The 20549-nt window shown below is 50.0% G+C and overlaps 1 protein-coding gene across 6 annotated transcripts in view; it reads left to right on the top strand.

The window, feature by feature from the left end:
• AKNA (AT-hook transcription factor) overlaps positions 1–20549 on the top strand; it is a 74157-nt gene that overhangs the window by 29359 nt on the left and 24249 nt on the right. For all 6 annotated transcript variants that reach the window (XM_043498628.1, XM_038374746.2, XM_043498629.1 and 3 more), the window contains 5 exons: positions 2507–3735; positions 4352–4426; positions 18334–18490; positions 19414–19574; positions 19835–19894. In XM_043498628.1, coding sequence (XP_043354563.1) covers positions 2507–3735; positions 4352–4426; positions 18334–18490; positions 19414–19574; positions 19835–19894 — 1682 coding nt within the window. The remainder of the gene's footprint in view (positions 1–2506; positions 3736–4351; positions 4427–18333; positions 18491–19413; positions 19575–19834; positions 19895–20549) is intronic.

Raw genomic sequence — 20549 nt, 5'->3', positions numbered from 1 at the left:
GGATCTGTGCTGAAGGTGCTATGGCCGTAGGCTAGAGAAGCCCTCCCGTTGGGAACTGCCAGTTCTCAGGAAATTCACTCAAGCAGATTTTCTCCTGACCTGTCTGACGCACAAGAGGGCAATGCCAGCTGCATCAGGTGTTGTGCAGGGAATATGGACCTGCGTCTACCTCTCAGTGTGGCCACGGTTATGAGCTACAGACCATACGTGTTGGTAGAAATCTGCTTTCTGTGAAGGAACCTTTCGAACTATATGGTAAGAGGCAAAGCCCCAGCATGTTGATAGCTAGGAAGCCCAGAGTTGGAATAATTGATCATTGCGCAGCATGGAAAGATGTTAACAGCTGGAGTCTCCGTGGGGAGCAAACACCAGGACGAGTGCTGGTCAGGACGTAGCCTAGAAGTGTGAAACCCCAGCCAGGAGAATCTTGATTTCTGTTCTCAGTTTTGATACCAGATTGCTGCTGTTTCTTGGGGCAAGTCACCGACGGTACATTTTCACAAGCGCCTAGACACCCGCAGCTGGCCTGTGCCAGCCGACTCAGGCTCATGGGGCTCAGGCTGTGAGGCTGTTTCATTGCTGTGTAGACGTCTGGGCTCAGGCTGGATCTAGGACCCTGAGAGGTGGGAGGGTCCCAGAGCTGGGGCTCCAGCTTGAACTCAGATGTCGACACAGCAATGAAACAGCTCCGCAACCTGTGCCCAAGTTGGCTGGGGGTTTTCTTCACTGTATAGACATAGCCTTAATCACTAAGGATCCCAGATTGCGACCTCGGCACCTAAATCATTTGGGCATTTTAGAAAATATTACCCTTCATCTCTGCACCTTGCGTTCCATAGGCTGGGGATGATGATTGTTCCCAGGGATTTTGAGATGGACTGGTCAATGTGTACAATAGTTTAAAAGAAAAAGCATGCTAATGCTAAGGAGTTTAAGACCTTGGAATAGGAAGGGAACAGTGGAAGCAGCAACATTTCCTGATGGTACCAACGTTTCAGTGAATTGGGACAAAGGAAGATTTTGTGAAAAACTCTGGAAGGAGCTGAAAAAAGGAGCAGCGCAAATGGGTGGGGGCGGGTGAATGTCAGTGCCGTCCAGGTCAAAGTAATGGGTCAGGGAAGAAATCCTTAAGGCCAGTAAGATGCAGTGATGGTTTGGATTTCGTTGTAAAAGATAGAGCTGTCCTTGCCGGTGGTGCTCAGTGGTGGCCGGAAGAGTCAAGAAAATATCCAGGGTATGTCTGCGCTGCAGTTGGGAAGGGTGATTGCAGGTCGTATGGTGACCTGTGATCCAACTGGATGGGCAGAGGGCCAGACTAGCTGTCTGACTACGCACCTAGAGTACCAGGTGGGGATTGAACTTGGGTGACTAGCCCATCCTGCTGCCCATGCAGCTACCGCTCTGTTTAGTGCACTAGCTCAATCTCCGCTAGCTCAGCCATGCCTCCCAACTGCCGGGTAGATGTAGCCTTAGCCTGTATTGAGGGCAAAGGAATAATATGGAAATATCTTCATGTAGTTAATGAAATGATGACCCCCTAAATATATTCTCAGTGTTACATATATACTGAAGGTATGTCCTACTCTGGAAGATGGCCAACCCTTGAATGCTATCTTCCCTTAAAGCCGTAACAGAAATAGAAACATCCCAAAGCAGGGACAATAAAAATGATTGGGGACGTTCGTCCTGATACTCTTGATGTACCCCAGCAGGACAGAAGAAATTCCACTGAAGTTGATGGAGTTTCACCAGAGTTAAAATGATATGAGAGGAGAATTGGACCCATTGGGCAAGGGAGGCTTCCATATGACTTTCCAGATTGACAAAATTAAGGGTAAAATTTTCAAAAGCACCTGAGTCTTACCTTCAAAAGTGACTTGGGCACTTGGGAGCCTCACTGGAACTCAATGGAACCTAGCTTGCTAAGGCACTTTTAAATATTTTACCCAAGGACTAGTTGGCTTGGCTTGGAGAATAGAAAAAAAGAGAGATGCTGGAGGTCTAGAAATGTATGCATGGCGCAGCAACTCGGGCTGCTCCCATTTTGTAATGGAACAAGAGGGTGCTCGGAAAGGATTAAAAGGCAGCATATTTTAAAATGGCAGAACTGGAAAGAATTACAGTTACGTATGTGTGATCTCTATTTCTCTAAGTAACATGACCTGTGGGACTTGCTGCAGCAGGAAAATATAGGGGCAAAAAGCATGATTATTAAAAAACAAAACTAAAACCATGTTTGTAGGAATAATAATACTGCCACCTAGCTCTTACACAGCACTTTTAACGAAGGAGGTCAGTATCATTTCTGCTACTTACACACGGGGAAACAGAGGCATGGGACAGGAAGTGACTTCCGCCCAAACTCCCTCAACAAGCCAGTGGCAGGCCAGGAATAGAACCCAACTCTCCTGAGCAGTTTTGGGGTTGGTTTCATGGGGCAAAAATCAAATGAACAAAGAAATCATCGAGCACTTGGTGACGGCAGCACTGTTTGTTTGTTTTCCAGATGATAGCGAGGAGCTAGAGCATGATGGGACACAGGAGGACTTAACCTCCCCAGCCCACTGGCACCCACAGAAAGACAGGCAGCTAGACATGACTGAAGAGGATGAGGACCGAGCCAGCTCAGGGGACATGGAGAGACAGGAGGGGGACTGGGAGGCAGGGAGTGAAGGGGAGGGCTACCCGGAGCTCTCTTCCGAGGGCCAGTATGGCTCAGAATACAGCGCTAGCCCTGATGCTCTGCGGGATGCCCAGGCTCTGTACAGGGACTACGGCAAATCCTTCAGCTTCACCACGGATGGCGGAGAGGAGCTTTCGGGACACTCCGACGTCAGCCCGCCCCCCTCCAGCACCCTGATGGAGCGCTCCCCCAAGCCAAGCCAGAGAACCGGAGCTGATGCCTTTGAAAGCCGGAGCCGGCTCGGAGAGAGCCCGGAGTTCTCGTCTCCCTCAGGCGGACAGTTGGACAGCCCCAAGCTGAGCCCGCTGGCTGATTTCCCCCACTGGAGCCTGAGCCAGAGCCTCCTGCACCACCTGTCTGTGGAAGATCTTCAGAATGCCCCGAGCATCGACACAGAGACCTTCCCAGAACCCTCCTATACTGAGAGCATGGAGGACTCCTCCCGAACCATCTCCAAGGCTACCTCTGCTGATGGAGCGAGGGCATCCCACCGCCGCCCTGTGCCTGCACCTCAGCCTTCGGAAAGCTCAAGGCTCAAGGCAACAAAGACTCCCCCTTCCCCAAGGCAGGCTGGCAGCCAGCGGCAGGATAGGGCTCGGAAGCTGAAGAAGGCCATTTCCCCAGCACTCCCTTCCAAGTTCAGCAGGCAGTCCAGGTCCCTGAGCCCTCGGGGGAACGCCGGTGAGCAGGCAGAGCGGTCTGGCTCACCCAAGTCAGGCCCCGCCAGGCCGTCCCTGGCCGCAGGCGATGCCTCGCGATACAGGCGAGGCCAGCTCAACTACCCGCTGCCGGATTTGTCCAAGGTGGAGCCGCGGGTGAAGTTCCCAAAGGACGATCAGAGTTACCGCCCTCCGCGGGGCAGGACTCTGCCCATGAGGGCCAGGGGCTCAGCGAGCCCCGTGGTCTTCAAGTCTCCTGCAGAGATCGTCCAGGAGGTGTTGCTGAGCAGCGCGGAGGGATCCCCCCAAAAATGCCCTATCCCTTCCACCACCATGGTGCCCGAGGAGTTCAAGTCCCCACAGCAAGCAACTGAGCTGGTGAAGCAGCTGCAGGTAACTTCCACCTCTCACAAACCAGGGAAACCTCACTAGGAGAGAGACTAGGGATCTCTACACAGGTTTGAAATCAGAGGGCCCCCCCTTTTCACTCCTGCAAGAAGCTGGGCAGAAAGGGGCCGCAGAACTTGGAGGGAATAAATGTTGGAGCCTTCACCTGTACGGTGTTGCCTCTGGACTAGGAGACAATGCTGACCAGGGATGCTCATCCCTCTGGAATCCCGGTCAGCACTGCCATGGGGCAGATCATTGCATGGGGTGTTAATGACGGGGCATTAGAATTAACAGCAGGGAAACCAGAGTCACTTGCTCAGGTAGAATATCGTGTGCGCATGTGTTCAGAGGCGGAACTGATTTTTTGATGTATTGATTCTTGGTTTGCAGACTAAATTCTGAAGTCCCTATTGCCTGAGGCACGTGTTTTTGCGGCGTTTCCATGTGCAGTGTATGTGTGTCTGTGTACGCATGCACCAGATTCTTTCATACCCGGTGGCTAACTGCTCCTTCAGCATCCACCCTCCTCCAGCTGGACATTTATGTTGCTATATAAATACTCAGTGACAGTAACACCCCTACGCGACCCTGACGTGTGCTCTCCTCCCTCTCCTTCCAGGAGAACTACCACGAACTGCTGACCAAGTACGCTGAGGCTGAGAACACCATTGACCGCCTGCGGCTGAGAGCAAAGGTACAGCCAGGGAGCCTGAACCAGGCCAGATATTGGGATAAGCACCCCTCATTGCAGATGTTTCTCCCTATGTGCTTTTGGGGCTGTCACATTGGGCCAGCAGGCTCCCAAGAGCAGGCTGAGATTTAAGATGGGGAGGTATCATTCTCTCTGGTTTACAGCTAGGGAAAACCAAGCACAGGGAGGTGAAGTGACTCCCCATGGTCACACAGCAGGGAATAGAACCTCAGTCTCTTGCCTCTCAGTCCAGCACTCTAGCCATTGGACCATGCTGCCTTCTGGCCAGAGATTGCTCAAGACCTGCCCTTTTCATGGTATTGTGGCAGCCCTGATCCGAGCTAGAAGCAGAAAGTGCCAAGGCAGCCAGGAAATTACGGAATAAATTACCCAAGCTCTTCGGAGCTTCTGAAGAGATTCACTTGTGGTTTGAGAGCAGGGTGGATGCTGTGGTTGGTTCCCATTTCATCCGGCCAGGTTTGCTCTTGTAGATGCTCTAGGAGCAAGCAGGGACGCTGCATGTAGGGATTGTTAGCCTTCCCAGGCCGTACCTCCACAAACCAGAGAGGGTGGCTGCGAGCTGCTCCAGTTTATGCAACTCAGGTGCAGTTCTGAGGATCGGGCATCTGCCAAATTGCCAGAGTGGCCTGTAACTGGTTGCAGCTTGGATTTCCTCTAAGGCTCAGAATCTGTCCCCTCAGCTTGCCTGCTTATGAGGCGGTCTGACTCCAGGGTTAATATAAATCTGAGCTGAATGGATTCATACCGACACCTCAGCTAGGGCAGCAGTCTCATTTCCATCCCAATACCCCTGGGTCTGGTTAGTCTGACAGCACACACGCACATGGAGGGTTAGTTGCTCCCAGCAAAAGGCTCCATCTCTACTCCCCTTCCAACGGCCCAGGCTTTGAATTCGCAGCGTCCTCGCACACTGCCTCTTGCTTCCTTCCTCTTTCTGGGGAGCTGCGGTGTAGCTAGTGCAGCACCGGGAGAAGGGAAGTCGAAATCTGGCGCAATGTCACGTTGCGAAGCTTCTCGTCTCCTCTCCTCCTTCCCTTCCTGTTCGAGGCCAAGCCCTGCTGCCCTCGTCGGGCCAGAAAAGAGATGCCACTGAAGCTGGGTGCCTGTTGCAAAAACACACCCATGCCCGTTCATGTGCAGTGGGAAGTGTGCCTCTGCTATGTTCATTTGCCATCAATATTCTAGCCCAGGAGTTTGCGGTCGGGAACCTTCGCAGACACGGCAGGGCTGGTTCTCCGGTACCTTGCCCCTTGTGGTGGTGTGCCTGGGTGAAACCGCAGCTGTAAGGTGCATGCTGTGTGCAGATGCACTAAGACATGGGGGCTGCCCCCTGCAGTTGTTTCCTTGCTTCATGTGTAGCTGGAGCCAATTAATAATACACGGTCTTTCCTGCCATTGATTAGGCAAATGGTCTGCTGCAGATGCAGTCCTGCTCTTTCACTTTATCTAAAGTACTTCTCTTTCCCTCATCACCAGAGCACAGGGGTGGGCAAACTTTTTGGCCCAAGGGCCACATTGGGGGTATGAAAATTGTATGGTAGTCCATGGAATGCTCACGAAATTGGGGGTGGGGTACAGGACGGGGTGAGGGCTCCATCTGGGGATGCAGGCTCTGGTGGGGTGCCAGAAATGAGGCGTTTGGGCTGGGGCAGGGGGCTCTGGGCTGGGGCAGGGGGGTTGAGATGTGTGTTGGGGGGGAGGGGGTAAGGACTCCAGCTGGGGATGTGGGCTCTGGGGTGGGACCAGGGATGAGAGGTTTGGGGTGCAGGAGGGTGCTCCAGGCTGGGACCCAGGGGTTTGGAGGGCAGGAGGGGAATCGGGGATAGGGCAGGCTGGGGCACAGGGGGTGAGAACTCTGGCTGTGGGTGTTGGCTCTGGGGGTGGGGCTGGGAATAAGGGTTTTGGGATACAAGAGGGAGCTCCAGGCTGGGATCAAGGGGTTCAGAGCTTGGAAGGGGGATTAGGGCACGGGAGGGGCTCTGAGCACAGGCTCTGGGCAGCGCTTACCTCAAGCAGCTCCTGGAAGTATGTTCCCCCCTCCGGCTCCTATGTGGAGGCACGGCCAGGTGGCTCTGTACGCTACCCCATCCGGAGGTGCTGTTCCCGGCCAATGGGAGCTGCGAGGCGCCTGCAGACTGGGCAGGGTGCAGAGCCGCCTGACCATGCCTCCACCTACTACGTAGGAGCCAGAGGGGGGTCATGCCAGATGCTTCCCGGGAGCCATGCGGAGCAGGGCAAGCCCCCGACCCCATTCCCCAGCTGGAGCTGAGGGCCGAATTAAAAGCTCTGATGGGCTGGATGTGGCCTGCGGGCTGTAGTTTGCCCACCCCGCCATAGCACCTCACACTCTTTAATGTATTTGTCTTCACAACACCCATGGGTGGTAGGCCAGTGCTGTTATCCCCATTTCACATATGGGACACTGAGGGACAGAAAACCAGATCCTCAGCTGGTTACAGCTCCATTAATTTCAATAGTGACTTGCTGACGTCCTAGATTCCAAGACCAGAATTGTGACGGTCAAGTCTGACCTCCTGGCCACAGAACTTCCACGGCAGAAGAGCAGGGAACTGAACCTGGATCTCTCAAGTCCCAGGTGTGACAAAGGTCCTCTTCTGCCTCGGTGGGTCCCGCACTTATTGGCGGATTTGCTCGCCTCAGAGATTCACGGCAGCCCTCAGTTTGGCCACTCCTGCTAGTGGCTCAAACCTGCCGTCCACTCAGCTAACCTCATCGCTGGCCAGCAAGGGGGAAACGGAGAACCATCCCCATGGTCTCTGTGTCCCACCTAGTGGGTCGGAGACAGGACAGATCCCTTTCCAATTTAGACCTTCCCTTCTGGTATTTCTCACAGACCAGGTCCTGTGTCCGATCAGGAGTTGGGGGCATGGGGGGGAACCCGGGCCCACCCTCTACACCAGGTTCCAGCCCAGGGCCCTGTGGATAGCAGCTGTCCACAATGTTCCCTGTATCAGCTGCGTGACAGCTACAATTCCCTGGGCTACTTCCCCATGGCCTTCCCCCAACACCTTCTTTGTCCTCACTGCAGGATCTTCCTCCTGATCATGCTTGAAATCTTCACTCCTCCTGCAGCACACCTTCTCACTCCCTGCCCCGGCACACCACTGATGGGAGGTCCTTTTTAAACCAGGTGTCCTGATTAGCCTGCCTGCCATAATTGAATCTAGAAAGTTCTTAATTGGCTCCAGGTATCTTGATTAGCTTGCCTGTCTTAATTGGTTCTGGCAGGCTCCGGATTGCTCTAGGGCAGCCCCTGCTCTGGTCACTCAGGGAACAGAAACCTGTTCATCCAGTGGCCAATATATTTGCCTTCGACCAGACTCCTGTACCCCACTGGTCTGGGTCTGTCACACAGGCTAGTGCCCAAACCACTGGGCAATCCTTCTTCTCGCTGCTCCCTGGCATTCTGGGGTGCAGCTATGCTCCAAGCAAAGGCTAGCTCCAAGTAACCCTGTCCTCCTAGTTTTGGGGCAGCCTGTCCCCTTTTAGCCTCCCATGCAGTGCCTTACGCACATGCGCAGACACACGCCAGCTAGGGCCACAGTCGCTCTTTGCCGTGCGCTGCTGTAGAAGGTAGAGCGGCTGGATGCACCGCCCGTCAGGACGGGAGCAAAGCTGCAGTGGAGAGAGCTGGCAGCAATCTGCATACTGTGATCATCCCAGGGGAGGGGAGAGGCTGTGTAGACGCACTCGGAGAGGGGATGGCCTGTCTGGGATGTGGCATGGGCTGGGTGAGGAGGGTCGGTCTGTGAGCTGGAATTTGCGGGGAGGCACAGGTGAGAGGAGTGAGTGGAGCTCAGCGTGGAGGACGCTCCGTGTGTCTGGGGGGGCAGTCCGTCTGTGAATGCAGCTTGGAGGGGAGCCAAGCCATGACTGTGCAGGGAGGTGGTGGGTGGACAGGGCTTGTTAGAGAGGACGTTGTCTGGTAATGAGGGGGTAGAAGGGCAAGTGACGAGCTAGGCTTGGGGTGATGGGGAGACACCCTCTGAGAGTGGGGGCCTCTGTGGGGTGAAGGGTCTATCAGTGAACAGGGTTTGGAAGCGGGAGCAGGGTACCATCCCTAAGCAGAGCACATCTCTCCTTCTTCTGCTCTGTCTGCAAGTCCCCCTCAGGCCTGGTGAAGGCCCGTGCTCCCCTGCAGGGCTTGGGGCTGTCATCGTGGCTTGCCTGGCACACCTTCCTCTGGCACTACGGTGCGACACAACAAAGGGTGACACGTCTCAGTGCAGCATCTCGCGTGCCGGGAGCTCCCTGGGCTCAGGTGGGTGCTGTCACTCTGCACTACAGCCTCCCAGCCGTGGGATCACTGTGTACCCGCTCCCAGGCCGCGGCTGGCTGAGGAGAGAGGGGGCCTCTATCAGCACCTTGGCCCTGCAGGAAGACAGGTGCGGGTGAGGGCTGATCCCCTGAAAAGCTGTTCATCTGGGGCTCCCCTATCTGGAGCCCAGCATGGGGATCCCCCCAGGATAATGGGTTTGACAACCTGTAGATATGGGGTGGAACCGCTTTTTCCCAAAAAGAAAAGGAGGACTTGTGGCACCTTAGAGACTAACAAATTTATTTGAGCATAAGCTTTCGTGAGCTCTAAGGTGCCACAAGTACTCCTTTTCTTTTTGCGAATACAGACTAACACGGCTGCTACTCTGAAACCTGTCATTATGCTTTTTCCCAAAGAATTCATCCAGCTCTTAAAGCGACAGGGCAGCACCCAGTGCTAGTCTCCAGGCTTTCCGGTTGATCAGCAATACACTCTCTCCTCTGCATCACACAGGGAAGGTTTATTGGTGAACTCGGGGGCTGGGGGGACTGAAGTGTAGCCTCCAGCTGTGCTACAAACATGAAGGAGCAGCTCCACTCTGCTCAAGGTGAAGTGGCCTGTAATAATGCTTTGCACTGTTTCAGCACCTGCCCTGTGAGGATCTCAAATTAGGCATTAAACCTCCCCTCTTGAGGTAGGGGTTCTCCCCACTCTACACACAGAGAAATGGAGACACTGAGAACGTGAAGGACCTGATTTTCGGAAGAGCTGAACACCCCACCCCTCCAGCTGTCCATCACAGTTGCTGGTGCTCAGCAGTTCTGAAAATCAGGCCCCAAGTGACTTGCCCAAAGTTACACAGCTCAGTCAGAGCTGGGAAAGAACCCTGGAGTCCTGACTCCCAATTCCTTGTTCTAACCGTTAGGAAAGACTAACCCTCAATATAGGGAAAGTCGCATTAGCTTTATTATAGACTAGAACTCATCACCAGCAGAATTCTACATAGGATCAGTACCGCCAGCCCCCTCATCCCTCTGGGGAAGCCGTCCCTTAGTCCCCTTAGGGGAAAGGGCTTGCTGGTTAGAAGTAAGACCGAAAGAGAGAGATTTACAAACACTAGCCTCCATTTGCTGTGCACACAAATTGCAGGTGAAAAGAATTGGGCTGTGAAGAGAGGGGGAGTGTTTTGGGCCAGCACTTTAGGTCAGGTAGATCACTAGGGGTCTCAGCTCCACCAGTGATGCGTGTAATATAAATGCCTGAACAGATCTAAGGCCCTGATCGTGGGTGCAAACATGGAAGCCGGCTTAAGACTGAAGGTTTGGCCGAAACGAACAAAGAGCATGGCCTTCTATGTGTTCCCTCTGGACCCCTTCTGGAGGAGCACTGCAGTGTCTTTAAGTAAGAAAGAATTAGGCTCTTAAATCTATGACTTATCGTAGTCAATGACTATTTTATTAGCCCGAAAGGTCTTGATGGCACCTGCTGCTGCTTTCTGATTCACTGCAAGCGATTAGCTAGTGTGTGTATTTATATATAAAACCATGCATGTTCCCAGGCACTCCCCCCCCTCCCCCTGCTTCCGGAGGCGGAAAAGTCTGTAAGGATGGAGGCAACTTCCAATTGCTGGGAGCTTAGGCTATATGGTGGGAGTGCCATAGCATTTGCAGGCAGGTCACCAAGTGTCTTGGTCGTGGGCCCCCACCCTGGGTCTTTTCCCGCAAATCAAATGTGTATCTCTCTAATCTCCAGAGCGCTTTTCTTTTCTTTCTGTTTCAAGTTCTTATCTTTGATCATCAGAGCATGAAGGCTTCTCTCTTCAGGGCATGGATTGCCTAGAGCAGCCATCATGCATTTGTGGATGGGGGATGCTAGACTGTGCGTTACAGGATGCAGTCATCACCCCGTGCCCCTGCAGTGTTTGTGTCCAAGCGATGGCACAATGTTGTAGGTCCCGGGTTATCGCACTGTGTTGTCTCGACGCTGATGTGGTGTCGATAGTGTGCTGACATCATCTATCTTAGGTATTTACATGCCCTCCTTCACTGTAGTATGCCCCTCACAATCTTTAAGGTGTTTATCCTCACAACACCTCTGTGAGGTAGGGCAGGGCTGTTATACCCATTGTACAGATGGGGGACTGAGCACAGAGAGCCTAAGTGACTTGCCCAAGGTCATACAGGAGAGTCAGTAACAGAGGAGGGACTTGAACCTAGTTCTCCCGCATCTCTGCTAGTGTCATAACCACTGGCCCGCACTTCCTCCCTTCGTCACCTGTGTTGCTAGGTAAGGCATGTTCCCAGGTGAACTCGAGACTCTAATTGTCTTGCAGGCTGCGAATCAGAGCTGTCCTGCTGGCTTTGGGACAGGTGCCTTCCCTCTGCTCACAACACCGTGACAGTCCACGGGTCTCATGCTGGCACTAAACAATCCTTCCAATCAGTCCCAAATTAGAAAAGAAGCCACCTGTTCAAATTAGAGGCAGACTGGGGAAGAAGGATGGTCTTGTGGGTAAGGCGCTGAGCTGTGGGTTCTATTCCCTGCTCTGACGCTGGCTCACCCCGTGGCTGGGGGCGGGTCACTTTCAATCTCTCTGTGCCTCGATCTCCCATAGTAAAGTGTGGATAATAATCTCCCACCTTTTCTGTCTCGTCTCTTTAGATTGTGTACGCTCTGAGCCAGGCAACGTCTCTTGCTATGTGCAAGTCCCCCAGTCTCTGTTATAAATAAATGCGGTAAATATGTTTTCTGGCTGTACAAGTCACACATTCTTTCCATTTCCGTTCCCAAGAGCCAGTCTCTTGCTGCGTTCCGGCATAAAACTGGCTGGCACTGACCCGACGTGGCTGGCTGTTCACAAGGACAAATCCATTCAGCATATTCACCTCCCCTCTGGGTTTGTCCCCTCCCCAGACACATTGGTTGTACAGCTGATGAATGAGTTGAGCCAACCCTCTCCAGCCAATGGGTGGCTCACCAACTGCCTAACGCTACTATTGCTGCAAAACATTTGCCTTTTGTAACCCACTGCCTGTGCTATGGGGGTGTCACCTATATCACATGGTACTGTTCCTGCCTCCTGAATGAATGATTCTCAAAGCCAGAAAGACCTGTCCAGGGGAACATGTGCGTGCTTTTGTGAATGTGTAATTGTATGAGGATTTACACTCAGTTGTGACTCCTGGGATATGATACATTCCTTTTCCATGTAGATCCATGCCTTGTATACTCTTTTCTTCCCCTCAGTAATTAGGTTCAGTGCTGTACGTCCCCCTTCGTGTCTGACGTGTGTTGAGTGACTGCTATCTCATGTTGCTGGTTCCAGGCAATGCTCCATGGTTAAAACGTATGAAGAGGAGAGAGCTGGGCAAACAACTGATTATTTTTGTGTGGGGGCAAAACCGAAAAATACAGAAAGAGTTTTGGTTAGTTTCCAATCAAAACTGATTTTTTTTTTTTCAGGTTTTCTCACTGAAATGAAAAACCAAAAGAAAAAATAATGAATCAAGGTTGCACAAAATTTTTCATTGTTGATTCAAAACTAAACGTTGGAGTGATTAGTTTCACAAACGTTTCCAAAGTCTTTTTTTTTTTTTTTGGCTCAAACTATTCGTCAAATTTGACCTGAATTTGTGAATAGTTTCAATTCCCCCCCCCCAATGCATTTTTCAGCAAATTTACTATTTGCTGCAAAAATTTTGCCCAGCTCTAGCTCCAACTCCCAGCATGCACCTCTCCAGCACCAAGGCTGTCTAGCTGGGAATGAAATATCTGCTGAAACTCATGGACTCTGCCCATCGCACTAGCCAGGGGCTGCATTGGAGAACTTGGAGCAGTTTTGATCTGTAAACTGCACTTTAGCCACCAACTCTGTACGGAGAGAAATGCATCAATTTCTGCTCTGTGGGGGAGGCTCCGGGGTGGCTGCTAATTGAAGCAGAAGCCCAACGAGTTCCAAGCAAGCTGCTCACAACAGCACCGACAATGGCCAATACAGCTGTACCATAGTATCTCTATGGATAGTAATTACATACCTGAGCAATAAAAATATAGCAGCAGATATATATTACTGACCACCTGCTCAGGATGGTGATCGTGACTGAATTGCTCTGGGAGATTCGAGAGGCTATAAAAATAAAAAACTCAATAATCAATTATCCCCATTATTGACTGGGTACATGTCACCTCCAGGATGGGATACAGAGAGTTTCTTGACACCTTAAATGACTGCTTCTTTTAGCAGTTAGTCCTGGAACCCATCAGAGGAGAGGCTCTTCTTGATTTAGTCCTAAATGGAGCACAGGATCTGGTCCCAGAAGTGAATATAGCTAAACCACTTGGTAATAGTGACCATAATATAATTAAATTTAACATCCCTGTGGCAGGGAAAACATCACAACAGCCCACCACAGGAGCAATTAATTTCAGAAAGGGCAACTACACAAAAATGAGGAAGTTGGTTAAACAGAAATTAAAAGATACAGTGCCCAAAATGAAATCCCTGCAAGCTGCATGGAAACTTTTTAAAGACACCATAAAAGAGGCTCAACGTAAATGTATACCCCGAATTAAAAAACTTAGTAAGAGAACCAAAATAGTGTCACCAACGTAAACAATGTAAACAACGTGCAAGAAGCCGTGAGAGGCAAAAAGGCATGCTTTAAAAAGTGGAAGTTGAATCCTATTAAGGAAAATGGAAAGGAGCATAAACTCTGGCAAATGAAGTGTAAAAATATAGTCCGGAAGGCCAAAAAAGAATTTCAAGAACTGCTAGCCAAAGACTCATAAAGTAATAGCAAAAACATTTTAAGTACATTGTTGGGGGGCTTATTCCTTCACCCTCTCACTTACCTGGTCCTTCTCGCATAAACGGAAAGCAACAATACCCAAAGTCCGAAGGTGCAAACAATTCAATGTTTATTGGGATGACCTTCCAGCAAGCTTAAATCCAAGTTTTTTTTCCTTATTTTCGAATCCCAACTTACTTCCACAAGTACTCCTTAACTAACTTCCTGTTTGCCCCAAATTTATATAGTAATATTCTTAGCTATACTTTAACCAATCATTCTACTGAAATTTACCTAACCAATCCTAACATATTGTAACATGATTAGCTAACCAATTATATCCCACCACCTTAATTAGTTTACACCCAGCAAAATTAATTATACAGCAGACAGAAACAATCACAGAACCAGACAGAGACCATGCAAATAAACAATAGTAAAGGGGGAACTATAATGACAAAACAACACAGAAGTGAGGATTTCACAACAACATCTATAAAGACATAAGGGTTTCCCAGCTGTGTCTATTAATAAGTTGAGTTCTTACCACACAGAAAACTATCAAACTAAATTTCCTTTTACATCTTCTAGGCTCTTCCCTTTTCTCTAGAGGTGATAGATCGGATCACCTTTCCAACAGCCCCAGATTGCCTTATTTCAATATGACTAGTTGGGAAAGTGAGGAGGTGACCGGTCACTTCCCAGCTTATGGCTGTCTCTGCTGCTTAGCCAAAGGCCTTAGCCTAAGCACAGGGCCTCAGACGGTCACAGTGAGAGAAGGCCCTTACACAGATTCTTTCTTTTATACCTCTATAACTAGCTAAATGATAAACATGAACCTAAATTCTTAAAGTATAGGTCTTTACAGACAGGCTTGAATATCTATATCCTAACATACATTAGCAGCAAGAAGCCTGCTAAACAACCAGTTGGGCCACTGGATGATTGAGAAGCTGAAGGCGCACTCAAGGACGATAAGGCCATTGCGGAGAAACTAAATGAATCAGTCTTCATGGCTGAGGATGTGAGGGAGCTTCCCAAACCTGAGCCATTCTTTTTAGGTAACGAATCTGGAGAAGTCACCAGGACCAGATGGCATTCACCCAAGAGTTCTAAAGGAATTCAAATGTGAAATTGCAGAACTGCTAACTGTGGTTTGTAACCTATCATTTAAATCAGCTTCTGTACCGGATGACTGGAGGATAGCTAATGTGACACCAATTTTTTAAAAAGGATTGCTCCAGAGGCAATCCTGGCAATTACAGGCCTAAATTCAGAGCCGGACAAACTGCTTGAAACTATAGTAAGAATAGAATTGTCAGACACATCGATGAACATGATTTGTTGGGGAAGAGTTAACATGGTTTTTGTAAAGGGAAATCATGGCTCGCCAATCTATTAGAATTCTTTGAGGGGGTCAACAAGCATGTGGACAAGGAGGATACAGTGTACTTAGTTTTTCAGAAAGCCTTTGACAGGGTCCCTCACCAAAAGCTCTTAAGCAAAGTAAGCTGTCATGGGATAAGAGGGAAGGTCCTCTCATGGATTGGGAACTGGTTAAAAGATAGGAAACAAAGGGTAGGAATAATGGTCAGTTTTCAGAAGGGAGAGAGGTAAATAGTGGTGTCCCCCAGGGGTCTGTACTGGGACCAGTCCTATTCAACATATTCATAAATGATCTGGAAAAAGGGGTAAACAGTGAGGTGGCAAAATTTGCAGATGATACAAAACTACTCAAGATAGTTCAATCCAAAGCAGAGTGCGAAGAGCTACAAAGGGATCTTTCAAAACTGGGTGACTGGGCAACAAAATGGCAGATGAAAATCAATGTTGATAAATGCAAAGTAATGCACATTGGAAAACATAATCCCAACTAAACATATAAAATGATAGGGTCTAAATTAGCTGTTACTGCTCAAGAAAGAGATCTTGGCATCATCGTGGATGGTTCTCTGAAAACATCCACTCAATGTGCAGCAACAGTCAAAAAAGAGAACAGAATGTTGGGCATCATTAAGAAAGGGATAAATAATAAGACATAAAATATCTATATAAATCCATGGTACACCCACATCTTGAATACCATGTGCAGATGTGGTTGCCCCATCTCAAAAAAGATGCATTGGAATTGGAAAAGGTTCAGAAAAGGGCAACAAAAATGGTTAGGGGTATGGAATGGGAATGGCTGCCATATGAGGAGAGATTTGCTACCAAAAATGGAATGAAAGGAAGAGCTTTGGGGGAAACTCCTCCCAGATCTTGGTTAACATGGGGCAGGAGGAGATGGGTTCTGAGCCATGCTTCACGACATGGGAATGAGCAGATGGTGCTGGATTTCAGTTATCCCCTACGTCCTCTGCCAGCAGAGGAGGGATGAGAGCTGGGAAAGGGGCCCAGGAGGAAGAAGGCAGAGATAAGTGCCTTGGTGCTGAGGCTATGATACTGTTTCTGAATGGATTGCATTTTATTGTGAGGATGTGAAGTGCAACTGAAAAGAGAGGCGCTGCCAGCCAACATGGGTATCCTGGTGCCAACTAGTATGGGTATCCTTGTTGCTTCTTCCGGGCTAACAAGGGAGCCAAAGAAAGAGTTTGGCTGGAAAATAGTTTGAGGAGAGATTTCTGCTTTCAGCACTTTATGTGCCCAAAATCTTTAATGGACGTGTCAAGGTGGATATGTGTGTGCATTCAGTTTTGTGCATGTGGGCTACTCATAGATTTGAGTGTACGTGTAGATACACATCTTCTGAGTCCTGTATTACACTCTTGTCCCCATCCATCCCGTCCACCCGATGCACCTACCCCAATCATTAGCCCTGCACTGATGTTCTGGGAATATGCTGCATTTATTGTTCCCTGAGGTAAAGATGGAGGACTTCTAGGGCAACATAAGGGATGGTAGGGCCAGACTGAGCTGGTGTTTACTAGTCTCTGCTCTCCTGGCTCAGGAAGGCTGGGTGAGACTCCTGCAGTCCCTCAGAAACCCCACTAGCAATGTGAGAGGCAGGATGAGCAGTAGCTTAGGGCAGCAGAATGGTTAGTAGTGGAGCTGGCTCCAAGTGGTGACAGAATCCCACAGCTGGTGCTGCTAGACACTGTGACAGGCTGGGTCACAGAAACCCCATTGGACTGCCACCTGATGTCCTAGGACCACCTCTAAGCCCGTTTTCCCTGGCCATTTGGGACTTCAGAGCCCTGCCTGGTCATGACGGACACACTAGCCTGCTACAAACACAGACCCAGGTCTGAACCATGTCCTGCAAAAGCTGCAGGCTTAACAGCTTAAGAAGTGCTGCTGTCTCCAACCCCAGATACCCAGTTCCCAGTGGGATCCAAACCCCAAATAAATCCATTTTACTCTGTATAAAGCTTATACAGGGTAAACTCATATATTGTTTGCCCTCTATAACACAGATAGAGAGAGAAGAACAGCTGTTTGCTCCCCCAGGTATTAATACTTGCTCTGGGTTAATTAATAAGTAAAAAGTGATTTTATTAAATACAAGAAGTAGGATTTAAGTGGTTCTAAGTAATAACAGATAGAACAAAGTGAATTACCAAGCAAAATAAAAGAAAACATGCAAGTCTAAGCCTAATACAGTAAGAAACTTAAATGCAGGTAAATCTCACCCTCAGAGATGTTCCAATATGCTTCTTTTACAGACTGGACTTCCTCCTAGTCTAGGTCCAGCAGTCACTCACACCCTCTGTAGTTCCTGTCCTTTGTTCCAGTTTCTTTTCAGACATCTCTTTGGGGTGGAGAGGCTATATCTTGAGCCAGCTGAAGACAAAATGGAGGGATTTTCAGGGACTTATATAGCCTCTCTCTGGTGGGTGGAAACCCCTCTCTCCCTCTGTTTAGAATCACAGCTACAAGATGGAGTTTTGGAGTCACATAGGCAAGTCACATGTCCATGCATGATTCAAAAAGAAAAGGAGTACTTGTGGCACCTTAGAGACTAACAAATTTATTTGAGCATAAGCTTCCGTGAGCTACAGCTCACTTCATCGAATGCATCCGATGAAGTGAGCTGTAGCTCACAAAAGCTTATGCTCAAATAAATTTGTTAGTCTCTAAGGTGCCACAAGTACTCCTTTTCTTTTTGCGAATACAGACTAACAGGGCTGCTACTCTGAAACCATGCATGACTCAGTTCTCTACAGGCCGAGCCATTGCCCACATGTTAGCCCGAATGTTCCCAGGAAAGCTCAGATGTGGATTGGCGTCTATCAAGGTCCATTGTTAGCCAAGTACTTCCATTTACTTGAATAACCCCTTCATATTATGTTGACCAAATCTGCCTTAGGTGCTCTCTACAGCAAACACTTTAAATAAAAGCCTAGAGCCAGTGCTCATAACTTCAGATATAAAAATGCTACATGCATATAAATAGGCTGAATACATGCAGTAGAACATAACCTTTGCAAAGATATGTTACATGGCATATGTAGCATAAAACATATTCCAGTTATTTCATATTTACTTTCATAAGCATATTTCTATAAAGTGTTATATGGTGCAATGTCACAGACACCCCCTAGATGAGCCCTCTCTGTGCATGGTGCTCTCAGCCTCTCCCCGCTTGGGCAGTGGGAGATCAGAGCAGGGAATGGGAGCCAGAGCTTCTTTACAGTAGTGCAGAGCATTACCCCAAGGCCAGCATGTAAGAATATCCCCCAGGCTAAAGCAACACAAAGAGCTGGTGCTTCCCACAAGCCATCCAGCTGAATCAGTTGATGTCTGAAAGCCTGATCCTCTGGATGCTGAGGGTCAGTGTCAAGATTGACCTGAATTCTCTGCTCTGCTTTCTCCCCACCCCTCAGGTGAGCTTGTACGCCGACCTGCCAAAGCCCAGCCACAGCGTTCACATAGGGACCGTGGCCCATGGCTCCAAGGTCATGGCTTTCAGCATCCCACAGATCCGGACAGCAGAATTCAGCACCAACCCAGCTCCAGCCCTGCCGGCAGGTCTGGATGAAGGTGCGTTTGAGGCACTGGAGAGTCTGTTGATGCAGCTGCTTTTCCTCTCGTTCTGCCGCCCCCCTCCTTCCTGCCTGGCAAAAAGCTGCTCCCTTACACCTGCTGTTCTCCAGCTGTTCACTACTGGGGCAGCACGGATGGGGACAGCTCCAGACCAAATGCCAACGGAGGAATCTGGATGAATGCCACCCACCAGCAGCTGGAGATACTGTCCATCATCGCTAGCCTATGCTCCAGCTCCCAGGACTCCAGCATGGTGTAGGGGTGCTGTGCTCTGGCAGACTCTGCTCGTTCTGGTGTGCAGGATCCATTCACCTTGTGACCCTCCCTACCCCGTGCTTGTGCTGCCCACCCATTGCTGGAACCCCTCTCATGCAGCATCTTGTCATCACCTGCCCAGTTGCTGCAGCTGCATCCGTGCTGCCCATGTGCAGTCCCTGCATGTGTCTGTAAGGGAAGGATGTGGTCCAGAGTTGGCCTGGATCCCAATTCATCACTGGCACAAGCGGCCACGATGTCAGTGACCTCAATGGAGTTGGCACCATTTGTACCAGCTCTCAATATCCACCACCATCTTCTCAGCGGCCGTGGGAGAAGCAAAGAGGGCCGAGCAGGGCTGATTGTTCATCCTGGTGCAGCCCCGTGGCCAAGGCAGATGCTCATTGGCAAGGAATTCTATCTGCCGATTGACATGTGCGCCAGAGACTGAAACCCAGATGCTTCTCACCTGGGCTCTCTGACTCATTGGGAGCTGCTGAGAGTGAGCTGAACGTATTTGATCTCACTGCTCTGGAGTCTAGTCTGGAGACTGTGGCTTGTCCCTGCCGGAGTGCTTAGGATGGAGGTGATCCCTTAGTCCTAGTGTCACCTAGAGAAGGGAGATGAGACAGCTGAGATCTTCTTACATTGGTCTTCTCTTCCAGGGCCATCGTCAGCACCAGGAGACCAGGCTCCATCCTTTCCAGCTCATTCTGCACTCACCGGTTTGGCTGGGGTTGACAGCAGCACCTCTCCGGAGAGACCATTTCCAGAGGATCCCCTGACACAGACTTTGGCGGGTCAGGCGAGGAAATTTGAGATGCAGGCAAGTGGGGTCCAGAGCGAGCAAACTACGGTGTGTGGAACGAAACCCACTCGTATTTGGGGAATGGGTGCGCTGAATTTGTCAGTTCTGGGGGAGAATCCAGCAAGGGATGGGGGACAAGAAAGGAACCATGAGGAAGAGGAGGGGCAGGTATAGTAGGTTAAGCTCTATTGTAATGCTGTAACCATTGACCATTAGAATTACCTTCCCGTAGGTCAGCTCCATGGGACATTAGTTAATGCCTTATTCCTCCTATCCAGGTGGAATCCTTCAAGGGATTGATCCAAATGGGAAGACTGACCCCGCAGGACCAGCTCTCGGTACACCCAGCTTTACTTTCTGCTTCTCTTATTAGCCCCTTTTCTGAGATCCCAGGAATTTCCAGGAGGCATCCATGGAGTGACATTTGTGTCTAGTGCCGGGCATGTGCATGCAGCCCATTCGGTCATTGAGAACCCGAGAGGGGCTAAAGCACATAATACTTAGTCCTGCCATGAGTGCAGGGGACTGGACTAGACGACCTCTCGAGGTCCCTTCCAGTCCGACAATTCTATGCAGAAGACCCCGCGTGTCCCCAGTAAAGCAGTGGCACCAGGCCTGAGGCTGTTCAGTGCCATGGCACTATATTGTTGACTCACAATGCTGTGCAGTGTCACGGCAGGGCGATGTGGCAACCTGCTGCTGTGATGCCACAGTTACAGCCATGGAGTTTCACAGCCGGGCCCCAGCTTCAGTGTACGAGCTCTTCATTGAGCGTTGGGAGACACACAGGGCAGCGGAGCAGGGAGGAGGTCATTAGACAATGCTGTACTTAGCTAGTCTTCCTGTGCCACGGGGTGCCAGTGCTGGGCATATCTAAATAGTTCCTAGCACCATCGTAATATGTTGATTTGGTGTGTGTGATCCTGTTTCCTCTCACGGCTGGCCCCAAAGGGGATAAGAGCCTCCTACTTATGCATAGCTAATGGAGTAACC

Source organism: Dermochelys coriacea, chromosome 16, assembly GCF_009764565.3.
Source record: "Dermochelys coriacea isolate rDerCor1 chromosome 16, rDerCor1.pri.v4, whole genome shotgun sequence".
In the NCBI taxonomy this organism is placed as follows: Eukaryota; Metazoa; Chordata; order Testudines; family Dermochelyidae; genus Dermochelys; species Dermochelys coriacea.
The sequence above is the reverse complement of the archived record's forward strand: the minus strand, read 5'-3'. Positions and strand labels throughout refer to the sequence as shown.